Raw genomic sequence first — 12662 nt, 5'->3', positions numbered from 1 at the left:
GAAACCCTGTACACGGTCTCTATGGGTCAGAACTGACTTGATAGCACTTAACAACAACAACAATAGGGTTTCCGAGGAGCAGCTGATGAGCTTGAACCGCCCACCTTGATGTTCAAACTGACTTTTCAGTCCAGCGCATTAACCCACAGTGCCACACCAACCCTATAGGGTTACTCACTATGAGTCAGAATCAACTCAACAGCCATAGGCTTGTTTGGTTCTGGTTTGTGTACCATTATGGCATTGTATTGGATTTCTTTTCTTTTTCAAAATTACCAGTACACTAAGTTATATTATCTGTGAATTTCATTGTAGGGCAGTGTAGGGATGTTCTAAGGAGAGTTCATTGGATCCCTTACGATTTAGAATTGCTGCCTTAAGGAAAAGAGCCTTGGTTGTGCAGTGGGTTACACATTGGGCTGCTAACTGCAACGTGAGCAGTTTGAATCCACCAGTTGCTTCATGGATGAAAGATGAGGCTGTCTGCTCTTGTAAAGATGTATAGCCTCAGAAACCCAATACAGGGTCACTATGAGTCAGAACCAGTTCAGTGGCATGTGCTTGAAATCACCAGTGGATTGTGATGTGCAGCAAGGCATGAAAACTCCAAAGCAGGTGTTCCCCAGATGCTTGAATCTGTTTTGACATACCTCCAGTAGATTCTCTGAAGAATAGGTTGAATTTTTTCTTTCCTTGAGAAAAGCAGACCTTCTAGGTTGGAGTCCTGCTGTGGCATTGTACAGTAAGCACTGGACTTGTTAAGTACCATCGAATCGGTTCCGATCCATAGAGACCCTGTATAGGGTTTCTGAGGAGCAGCTGGTGAGCATGAATCACCAGCCTTGCAGTTCAAAGGAGTTTGCAATCTGGTGCATTAACCCACTGTGCCACACCAGGACTCCAACTGCAAAGTCAGCATTTCAACCTAACAGCCATTCTTAAGAAACCCTATATAGTATTGTTGTTGTTGTTGTTAAGTGCTGTAGAGTCGATTCCAACCCATAGTGACCCCTGTGTATGGTTTCAAAGGAGCAGCTGGTGAGCTCGAACCACCAACCTTGCAGTTCAAACGACTTTGCAGTCTGACTCCTTAGCCCACAGTACCACACCAGGACTCCTATATACAATTGCTATGAGTCAAAACAGATTCAATAGCACACAACATCAGGCCTATGTTTCAGAGCTGATGCCTGAGTACCAATCTTGGCTCTATAGCTATGGAATCTTGGACAAGTTACTTCTTCACTTTTGTGCCTCCATTTCCAAATCTATAAAATAGGAATTATAATATCTCCCTGTTGGATTGTTGGGAGTATGACTTAATACACGTAAATACTTTGTACAGTGGTTGACTCATAATAAGAGCACAATACATGTTAACTTACGAATATAAAAGGAGTGGCATATAGCAAACATAGAAACGCTGGTAGCACACTGGTTAAGCATTTGGTTGCTAACTGAAACATTTACCATTGTACCCATGGGAGAAATACGTGGCAGTCTGCTTCTGAAAAGATTCACAAACTCGAAAACCCTATGGGGCAGTTCTATTCTGTCCTCTAGGGTCACTGTGGGCCAGGATTGACTAGATGGCAATGCATTTTAGTGGGTTTGTTTTGTTTTGTTTTTAATAGCAACATGAGTAAAACCAGTCTAATGATGCAACAGTGTCTTCGGGAGCTTGCTCACAAATGTTTGTCCTTTCACATTCAGATTATTTCTATTTCATAAGATTTTTTTTTTTTTTAATAACTTGGTATACCCAGAAGCCATGTCACTGTTGGATAAATAGTAGAGAGAATAGGAGACTGTAAGTCCAAGGCCCCTCTGCCATTAGTCTGGGCCAAAGCATAATATTTTTGAACTTGAAACAAGTGGCAAAACTTGCCACATGGAGAAAGCTGGTTAGCTCTTGCTTCGGGGAAGGGATTGTAATAATTGAAATAAAATAAAGTGTATAATTTGTTGAAGGTGAAGTTGATGATCTTGTCTACAAACCTCCACTCAATTCACAATAAAAAATTTTTAAAAATAACAAACAACTAAGATTAATATAATTATGACATTATACCCTGTTCCTGTTATCCAGTATTGCAAACACAAATTTTTCAGCGCAAACAAAAATCAGACATCCCTCTCATTAAATAAAACCTTTTAGCACCTTTTTATAAACAGAAAAATCCTTTGTGACATTTCTATGAAGTTCTAAATTGTCTGATGTGAGTTTATTCTATGCTGAATTTGTTCTGCTAAAACTTTATCTTCAAGACAGATTGCATAATAAAGATTAACTTTTTTAACAACCCCCTCCAAAAAAAAGGGCAGAATTCTACCTCTAACCATCTGTATTTGAAAACAACTGTTGAGTTGACTTACGACCCCACCAGCCTGCTTCCGTAAGATTTATGTCCTGGAATCGTTCTGATCTGACCTACAGGGTCATTAGGAGTCAGAATCAACTGAAAGCCTTTGGTTTGTTTGTATTGAGGTGACTATGGTAATATGAATTCCTGTAGGCTTGGGCTCCCAAACAGCCCTCCACGGGGCAAGCAGGTAATGTGGAAATGGACAGGTGGGAGACCAGGCAAGTGGTGGCAAATAGAAAGTGTCTTAACTGCAGAGAGCAGGCCTGACCCCACTGTAGGGGAGGCCCTACGGGACCACATCTATGTGTCAAAAGAAGCCAGAAATACAGATTCTTACAAGAAACATCCTGATTTTTTTAATCTTTGCCAACCAAATGGCACATCTCAGAGCTGAGTGCAGCCCACAGGCTGAGACCTCTTCAAAGCCATTTCCTTTGCTGCTTCCATGATCTGTGATACAGGATATAGTTTTTTAGAGTAAATTTAAAAAAGCAGTGTAAAGTACTTATTAGTTTTCAATTTCAAAATATGAAGTGTGTGTTAAATTAAAGCCATTTTCTTTTATTGACTAGCAATGAGTATCATTAGTGAGGTAAAATGGAGTCCTTTGACCTAAAATTTCAAATAGACTTCATGAAAACATAAAATATTTTATTTACTCTAACTCAGCAGGATATATGCCCAGATATGAAGTCATCAGACATGGAATTCAGTGGCATGAGAGAGATACACTATTAGAAGATGATAATCAATAATAACAACCACAGTTATTATTAACATAAAAATTACAGTGTGACTACTAAATAATTAGTACCGTCAATGTGGTAAATACATTAAATTACAAACCTTTACATTTGTACATAACTCATTTTACAAATAAATGTTTTAAGACCCAACTGTCCAACTTTCATTTAAACACTGAATGTTGAACAAAAAGTCCACAATAAATACTCCCTCAGGTGATTGGGGGAAATGCTTTAACATAGGCTGTGGGTTACAATGCATATCTAAGTAAGCATTCTAAGACTTTAAATGGTTGAGATTCATTGTATTCTGCAAAAACTCTTACATTTTAAACAAAATTTAGTATTAATTTAAAAAGTAACTGTTCTCATCCTGCTACAATTATTCATGGTTAGATTGCTCCCCAAATTATAAATAAGTGGTTCACAGTCCCCTTCATTTACTTATTAGTTAATTTTTTAAGTGAACCTTTAATAATTACAATCAGGTACTTTTCTGTGCTTATTTATATATATATGTATTGTAATATAAGACAATAAACAACTTATAATAATAATAAAAAAAAAAAACCCACCAAACCTGCTATAAGCTATATAGCAGAGGAGTCTAATAAAACATTTTTAGCCAATTTACTACTTTGAAGTGGTGTTGCGCTTTTGGTTAAAGGTTGCATACATTGAAATGTAACAGTCACCATGTTTTCAAAGCCAGAAGGCAATTACCTAACATAACCATTGGAGCCAGGAAGGTTATGATTATGTCGAAGGTGCTGCATTTCCCCAGCACTTTTCCTCCAGCATGTTGCTCTGCTAAAAGGGACATTTCCTCAGAAATGCACAAGGCAGTGGCAGGAGCGCTCCACCTGTCTGCCAGTTTACTACGTAATGAGTTTGAGGCCGTGGCATGTCAACTGGAACTGAATTCTGGGCAGCTCTTCCCAGGCAGTGGGGGCTCCTGTTGAAGGGGGTAAGCAAAGTATTGAGGTGACACCAGGAAGCCGGATGGCTGAGTGAGGTGGATTGGGTGGCCCGTGGTGTAAGGTGGGGGTGGCGAGGGAACCAGGCAACCTGGCTCTGCCCTGGCAAAGGAGAACCTCCGGATCGAGCCCCCTGTGGAGCTGGAGCTTGTGGCCGTGCTAGACTGCCTGGAAGGCGCTCTGAGGTTTGTAGAGGTCAAGATCATGGGCAGGGTCTCTGTCTGATAGCTGCGGAGTGAGAAGCGGATTGGCTGCTGCGAGGGTTCCTTGGGTCTCAAGCAGGTGCAGCAGTAAATAGCCACTAAAGAGCCCAGGATGATGAACGCGATGAAGATGGAGCCGACAATCAGGAAGGGGACATAGACGGGCTCTAAAAGGCAAAAACAGACATACTCAGATCCTCACATAAAGCTCTCCCAAACTGTAGACCTTACTCAGGCAGCTCAGGGGTAGGGGTGGTGTAGGAGGCTCAGTATCACTAACAGCAATAAGGAGCTCTGGTAGCGTCGTGGTTACGAATCGGGCAGCGAACCACAAGGTCAGCAGTTGGAAACTACCAGCTGTTCCGTGGGAGAAAGATGAGGCGTTCTGCTCCTATAAAGATTTACAGCCTCGGAAACCCTGTACAGGGTCGCTATGAGTCGGAATCGACTCCACGGCACACAGCCACCACCATTACTTTCCAGAGCTGTGACTCTTGTTGTTAAGTGCCATCGAGTCGATTCTGACCCATAGCAACCCTGTATAGCGTTTCCAAGGAGCAGCTGATGAGCTTGAACCACCGACCTTGCAGTTCAAACAACTCTGCAGTTTGACGCATTAGCCCCCAGCACCAATCAGGACTCCAGAGCTGTGACCGGTGCCCTCTAAAGTGCAAAGTGTTACTCTTAGTGGAGAGGAAGCAAATTGATACTGTAGTCTCTGTTATCAATTAACCCTTATGTTGCCCATCTGGAAATCAGAAAACAGATTCTATCCTCATGTGCATGCATTGAAAGGAAAGGGTACGGGTTTGTTTTTGTTTTTGGCGGGGGAGCACTATATCTCTAGAAGGGAGTCCTGGTGTGGCACTGTGGGTTAATGCCCTGGACTGCCAGGGCATTGTGCACCACAAGGTCAGTGGTTCAAACTCACCAGCTGCTCCCTTGAAACCCTATAGAGGGCAGCTGTGAGTCAGAACCAACTCAATGGCTCTTAAAAACAACATATCTCTAAAGAAGGTGCCCTGGTGGTACAATGGTTAAACACTGGACTGCTAAGTAAAGGTTGGTAGTTCAAACGCCCCTGTAAAAATTTACAGTCGCCAAAACCCTATCTATGGAGCAGTTCTACTGTTCCCTATAGGGTTGCTAGGAGTGGGAAGCGACTCAACAGCACTGAGTTTTTGGTTTTAGATCTCTGGAGGGTGTCCTGGTGTCACAGTGATTAAAGTGTTCCGCTGTTAACCTCAGGTGGTTGGTTTGAACCCACCAGCAGCTCCTCAGGAGAAACGAGGTAGGTGGCATCTGTAAAGATTTACAAAGTAGATGAGGCAGCTAGCTCTATGATGTCCTATCGGCCTGCTATGAGTCAGAATCGACCACCACGCCACAGCAGCAAAGGGAGGCGGTATCTCTGCATTCCGACACAGATTTTGTTTTATCACTGTAAGGTATTTAGGGCTTTGACCTATGAAAATCCAAAAATCTCCAACCTAAGCAAAGAGGACCAGGCGTGTTAAATGAGACCTCCGGGATTTTACAAGACTCAGAAAAGAACAGCATAAAGAAACCCACTGTAGGGGACCCAACAATACTCTTGTCTCCACCACATCACAAATTGTCAGCTGCAGCTGCCTCTTTCTAGCAATGGTCTTGGCTGCCCACTCCAACTACCATACCACTGCCTCTCAGTTTAGACCCAAGTCTGGGAACCCAGGTCAGGCTGTTCCAGGGGTGGACAGACCAGATTTTCTGTAAGAGAACTCCTCAAATAGAGCAAACCTCAGCTTCTTCCTCTCTGGACATGGAGGGCAGAAAATTCTACATTCCAGCAGCACCCCCTAGGCAGTTCTCTCAGTGTCTTCCCAGTTTGGTAAAGAGTCTTTGAGATGCAGCCTCTAGCTTAGAAGGAGGGTATTGACTCAGGACCTGGCTCATTATGTGAGTATTCATTATGCAATTAAGTTGCATGGAGACCCCATGGGAAGGATATGATAAGCTTATTTTCCAGATGTAGAAAAAAAAAAAAAAAAATGAGAGCGCTGTTAACTTCCCCAAAGATGCTCAGTTAGTGAGCTACAGGAACAAACCAACCCCTTGGTTCTGTCCTCTTGTAAGAGTATGCTCTAGCGTGTACCACCATGTTCAGTAGCACCCATGTGGAAGACATGGACAAAGGGCTAACTCCACTTACTGAACACTGTGAAGCATTCAGACACTCTCATTTAATCCACAGCCTAACTCATGTGAAAGCAACATGCCCATTTTAGAGTTGAGGGAAAGTCCTGAGCAGTTAACTAAGTTACCCAAGGTGGCACAGCTAGCAAAGGGCAGGGTGGGTAGTTGTTCTTTCAGGTTTGCCAAAGCTCAGTAGAGCAGTGACTGCCTCCCTCTCTCATCACAGTGAGGATGTCCCACCTGCAGTAGGAGCAGTTAGTGCTGGCACTTTACAGGTAGGGAAAAACCGGGGCATGGGAGACTGGAGTAAAGTTGGGGAAGGTGCTACAGTTTTCAAACAAGCCAGGACAGCCTAGAGCTTCTACTTACCAGTGAGCATCTTTCCTTCAGAAACCATTTCTCAAATCCGCTAGACAACTTGGTCCTCAAAGTTAAATTCCTTGAGTGCCACATGGGGTACTAAAAACAGGTTCCCCTTTCCTCTGGGTTACAATCTCCTGGCAGAGGTGGGATGGGGTGAGGGGCTCTGGCACCAGTAATTATCTCTCCAGCCCACCCCTGCCTTTCCCCAAGGGCCGGCTTCAAACCCCGCTCTGAAGTCCTAGAGTGTCACCAGCTCTCAATTCCTCGAGAATTTCTCGGAAGTAAAACCATCGCCTCAAGCTCTGAAGTGTTTCCCGGATGTTCCAATTCAGGTGGAAAACTTTTTTTTTTTTTTTAAGTGTAAAGTTCCTCTGCTGGGGTCATAATTTATTCTGCTCTGAAGAGAACGGAAATTTGACCCGTGTTTTCCGACGTGAGAATAGAGGGCGGGGCAGCCCCTATGACCTGGGTTTAAATCTCCACCTGGAAGACCTGGGTATTTCTGAAAGGCGTGACAATAGGGTGGGCCCGGAGAGAGTAATTCGATACAGAGAAATGAAAGGAAGTAGGCTTAGAAACACTACCAAAGAACCTAAAAAAAAAAGTGGCCCAAGGTCCCTGCTACTATAGGGATGGTAATAAGCGCGCAGCAAGAGTGTTGTTGGCAGGTCCCTGAGCTTCCAGAGAGAACAGGGTGTGAAATAGGTGTCTTTCCTGCCCACTAAGGACCCCATGTCCAGTCTCGCGCTGCCCCCACGGCCCTTCTCCGCACCGCCCGGGTGCCCAGGTGTTGCAAGTGTCCTCCCCAAAGCTACCGGGTGGCTGCCGCACGGTCCCCATTGAACTTTCTCTTGAGCTAACCAAGTAGAACAGCGCGTGGCGGGAAAGCAAACAGCAGAGAATAGGTCCTTCCGCCCCGACCTAAGGTGCACCTGCCCTCTCCTCCCTTGATCCCTTATTCCCCCATCTCGCTGAGGCCACGTTGCTGTGGCCCCGGTAAGGCCAAGCGCGCAGCCGGGGTCCAGGCGGTGGGCCGGCACCAGTGGGTCCCAGAGGACCCCGCACTTACGTGCCGTGATGCCCGGGTGCTCCAGTTCGCCACGGTCGTTAGTGCAGCCACCCTGTTCCAAACGGGCGTCAGCCGCGGCACAGCAGTAGCGCAGCGCGCAGGAGCCGCAGCAAATGGTGGCGTCCAGTGTGTCGAAGTCCTCCGGGCACTGGAAGCCCTCGTGGTAGTTGCCCTGCACGTCCACCCAGCCGTGGCAGTATTCTCCCGACTGCTGCGCGCCCGCTGGGCCCCAGCGCAGCCATCCCAGAAGGAGGCAGAGAGCTAGCAGCGCCCCCATGGCCGCGGGGCGCGCAGGGAGGTGGGGAGGGGACGCGGCTGGAAAGCGAAGGGCCGAGCCCGGGAGCTAGGCGGCCGCGCACCCGCGGGTCCACCTCACCCGGGGACCGAGGCACTCCCGTGCCGGTTAGCAGGGGCTCGGAAGGCGACCGGGGCTCCGCTGCGGGCTCGGCAGGCCGGGGGTCAGCATGGCGCGCGAGGCGGGTGGGTGAGACCGTCGGGGGGCCCGCGGGATGCGCCCGCCGAGCTGCTGCTATGGCTCCTGTTGCAGCCCTGGGCACCGCTCATCGCGCTCCGGACGCCAGGGGTGCACCGAGCCCCTGACCTCTTTCCTCCTCACGCCTCACGGGAGCCATCGCGCCCGGAGGTGGCAACTCCAGGACCGCGCAGCGCCCCGCCTGGTGGCGGCCGTCAGGTCCAGCGCGGAGCTGGGAGGGAGGAGACTCGATTACCCACGTGCGGGTCTCGGGGAGGAGCGGCCGCCCGGCCCCCGCCGTCTGTCTGTCACGGAAGCAGGAGTCAGCCCGGCCGCTGCCAAGTACAAACGGCCTCTGGGTTGCTGACAGCTCGGCCTGAAAGGAAGGCGGCCTTTAAAAAGGCAGAGGGAGGGGGAGGCCGCGAGAGTCAAGCAAGAGTCCGCCTTCCCGGGCGCGCTGCTGCGGGAGCAAAGCTCCGCGGGCGGGCGGGCAGCCTCAGCGGTGCCTGGGCACTTTGTGGTTCGCACTGCATTTACCCCCCTCCCCATCTCTACACCGCTCCCCACTCCCGCCCTTCGCGCTCCCTAGAAGTTGACTCAAAACCTAACGGGACCCAGCCCTTCTTTCCCCCACCCCCATCTCACAAACTTTCGCACAGCCCAGAAGATTCCGTGCCTCTCCATGCGCGTCTGGGGAGCGCATCCAGGCGCAGATTTAAAAACAAAAAGAACAACAACAACAAAAACCCACGCCAGCGGCGCTTAGGTCGAATCATTTAATGCCTGTTGCTCAGATCCAGACTCGTTCCAGGTACACCGGTTCTAAGGGTTCAGGATGGATAAGATGATTTTTAAGAGGCGCCACATGTTTCCCTGAACTTTCCATCTAAGTTTGTGCATTTCTAGGGGGTGGAAGGGCATTTTTACGAAAACACACGCTCGCGGCGTACCCCTTACCCCTAACCTGCACGCTGCGGGGTGAAGAATCGCCGGGCACCTCCGCCTGCTGAGGGCAGCTAGCTAAACCTCGAAAAACATTTCTCCTCCTTTCCTGCCAGCAAAGGAAATAAAAGAACAAAATTAATGATAATTGAACAGATCTGAACTTCTGTTCGGGCAAAGAAACACATTTATTTAAATGATGTGTCCCCTGTGTGCTATTTTCATGGGCACCGCTCCTTGAGCTGAGTAAGTGCCTTTAAGAAACTGATGTTATGTGAAATCCGGGCTACACTCAAGAATTTATTTTTACTGCATCCTGAACTTCCTCTCATCGTTTACTGGTATGTGTGAATATGTTTGGTGGCTCTCGACCTATCTGTCAAACAAGGTGATTTCGATGTTGCCAAGTTGAGTGAAACAAAAGGAACAAGTGTGCTGGCTCCAACAATGAAAGTGTTCCGTCCAAAGCACGGATCACACTCAGTTTTTCGATTGTTCGAATGGATTCTAGTGAAATTTGTGTTTTATTTTTATTTTAAAAATTCTCAACACAACGGCTTCTTTCTTTAAAAAAAAAAAAAGTCTAAATTAAAATATACTCCAAGTAAAAAGATACTTCTAATTTCTAATTTTAAATATTGGAAATAGTATTTTGTTATGAGAATGTAAAAGAAATGATCCACTTTTCACATGCTGCCCTGGGCTGTGTAAATACTTCATTCTATTGCTCTTGCAGAAATAGCTATGTCTTGGGACAGTAATAAACCATTAAGTAAAACCAAATTAAATTTAAGCTTTTATGTACAAACAATGGGGCACTTTTGTTGGCTACTTTAAAGACATTAAATACATGAAAAAGTTTTGCAGAAATGTCTTAAATATTGTGTTTTATTTAATTTTAAAAATATTCTTGCCAGACTTAAAGGTTTATTTTGTTTGTTGGTTTGTTTTGTTTTAAAAGAGTGCTGTTTTTATTATAATCTGCTCTAAGAAATTAAACAGAAAAGTAATTTAGGAAACACAATAAAAATGCTGTAATAATTATAATAAGATGATAAAACTACAAAGACATGTTTACTGCTAATAACTTTCCCAGAGCCACACCTCAATATTATTTTTGTTAAATTTAAAAAGAATTTCATTACATCATAATTGCATAAAGTTCTGCAGCAGCAACAGTAACTTTGGCTGGTCCCTCAAGGGTCAAGTTACTCTCAATATCCAGCTGTTCTTTGATAGCATTAATATTTTAAGGAGTGATTTGTTGGCCCTTACCTCCCATTAATTACATTCTCCATGCCACAGTGGGATTCTTTTCCTTAGGACACCAACTATAATTAATTCCCCCATTCAAAGCCCCTGTCTCTTTGACTTATTTAGAGGGCATTTCACCCAAATTTAGTTGGGTGATATTTACTCATGGAAAATAACCAAGTCTCCAAATTACTTGATACTGCATAGGCCTGACATGTGTGAACATTAAAATAACAGTACACCAGGCTTTCATGCCTAGTTCCTGATACAAAGTGCCTTTAAAACCATTACCAATACAACCGGAATTGGCACAGGGAAAAAATGCATTTAGTTTCTTGTCATAAAAGAAGATTGCCTTACCTTTACATTGACAAATTTCAATTTCAAAAGTAATATTCTGAAAATAGTCATTGCCAAAAGTAAACGAATAGGTGCCTACTTTTAGGTTTATACATATCCGAAGTTTCTGTTATTTTGTTACTACACTAACAGTAAGGGGACATTTTAACGTTCTCCAAGATCCCCTTCAATGACTCTAGCGGGGGAATGTGGGTGTGGAAAATACAATCAACAACTTCTGGGTATTAGATAGATATTTTAAAGAAATTCTATATTTTTCCTTATCTCAATTACAGAAATTTCCATATTTTGCTGAAGAGCACACATATAAGAAATCGTTTTTCTACAACTCTCTTATGCCTCAATCTCCTGGAATTTCTGTAGAAAATGAATTCAGTGATATGTTGTCTGGGATTTGCTTTAATAAACATCAGTTTAAAATAAAGTTTTAAGGCAGGGAGAAGTGAAGATATGGAGAGGGGTTAGAATCGGGTGGGGACGTTCAGTCCTCAGATTCTATTGTTGTTGTTAAGAGCAGTGGAGTCAGTTCCGACCCATAGTGACCCTGTATAGGATTTCTGAGGAGCAGCTGGTAACCTTGACCTTGCAGTTCAAACCGCTTTGCAGTCTGGCGCATTAATCCACAGTGCCACACCAGGACTCCACAGACTATAAATTGTTGTTGTTGTTGTTAAGTGCCATCAAGTAAGCCCATGAAATCATTTGGTCTGGCCCTGCCAAGGCAACCTAGTTCCAACAGTCACATTGTTATTATAAACATTGTTCAGTGCCATGGAGTAGGTTCTGACTCAAAGCCACCCTGTCTAGGGTTTCTGAGGAGCAGCTGGTGAGTTTGAACCACTGGCCTCACAGTTCAAACCTTATGGTGGTGGTGGTTATGTCCCGTGGAGTCGATTCTGACTTACAGCAACCCTGTACAGGGTTTCCGAGGCTATAAATCTTTATGGAAGCAGAAAGCCTCACCTTTCTCCTAAGGAACAGCTGGTAGTTTTGAACTTTTTACCTTGAGGTCAGCAGCCCTATGCCTAACCAATATGCTACCAGAACACTTTAAGTCAGTGCTTATCCTACAGTACCACACCAGGACTCCAGTTATTGCTGTTAAGTGGTGTTAAGAGTCTTTGAATCGGTTCTGACTCATAGTGACCCTCCAAGGAGTGATTGGTGAGTTTGAACCACCGATCTTTTGGTTCAAACGGACCTTGCGGTCCAGTGCTTTATCCCACAACACCATACCAGGACTCTCATTGGTGTTGTTAAGTGTCGTCAAGTTGGTGATCCATAGTGACCTTGTATAAGGTTTTCAATGAGAGGCTGGTGAGCTTAAACCACCAACTTTATGGTTCAACGACTTTGCAGTACAGTGCATTAGCCAACAGCACCAAACCAGGACTCCATAGTCATCACATTGGTGGTGGTGATGTGCCATGGAGTCAGTTCCAACACACAGCAACCCTGTACAGGGTTTCTGAGGCTGCAAACCTTTACGGGAGCAGAAAGCCTCATCTTTTGGTAATAACAGTTGGTAGTTTCAAACTGCAGACCCTGAGGTTAACAACGCAGTTCGTAACCACTACACTACCAGTTTGTCATACTGTGATAGCTTATGAGTTGCTGTGGTACTGGAAGCTTTGTCAACAGTATTTTAAGTAACCAGCAAGGTCACCCATGGTGGACAGGTTTCAGATGATCTTCCAGATGAAGACAGACTAGGAAGAAAGAGTGATGAACTACTTCC

General features: G+C 45.3%; 1 protein-coding gene across 1 annotated transcript; it reads right to left on the bottom strand.

Moving 5' to 3' along the window:
* Nucleotides 1–3965: 3965 nt before the first annotated feature.
* On the bottom strand, nt 3966–8225 carry SHISA3 (shisa family member 3). Its single transcript, XM_006877298.1, has 2 exons — nt 7897–8225; nt 3966–4456 (listed from the first exon to the last, which is right to left on the bottom strand). Exons 1-2 carry the CDS (start codon nt 8171–8173, stop codon nt 4017–4019), a joined length of 717 nt encoding a protein of 238 aa, XP_006877360.1. The 5' UTR covers nt 8174–8225; the 3' UTR covers nt 3966–4016.
* Nucleotides 8226–12662: the final 4437 nt, after the last annotated feature.

This window comes from Chrysochloris asiatica, unplaced genomic scaffold (genome assembly GCF_000296735.1).
Source record: "Chrysochloris asiatica unplaced genomic scaffold, ChrAsi1.0 scaffold00465, whole genome shotgun sequence".
Taxonomy (NCBI): domain Eukaryota; kingdom Metazoa; phylum Chordata; class Mammalia; order Afrosoricida; family Chrysochloridae; genus Chrysochloris; species Chrysochloris asiatica.
Note: the sequence above shows the minus strand (reverse complement) of the source record. Positions and strands in the feature narration are given on the sequence as shown.

What these genes read in the sequence shown, in the direction of transcription:
- SHISA3 (XM_006877298.1), bottom strand. Translation starts at nt 8,173, where the DNA reads ATGGGGGCGCTGCTAGCTCTCTGCCTCCTTCTGGGATGGCTGCGCTGG. An exon ending in GCACCCGGGCATCACGGCAC is followed by an intron (nt 4,457 to 7,896) that starts GTAAGTGCGGGG and finishes TTTGCCTTTTAG; the next exon opens with AGCCCGTCTATGTCCCCTTC.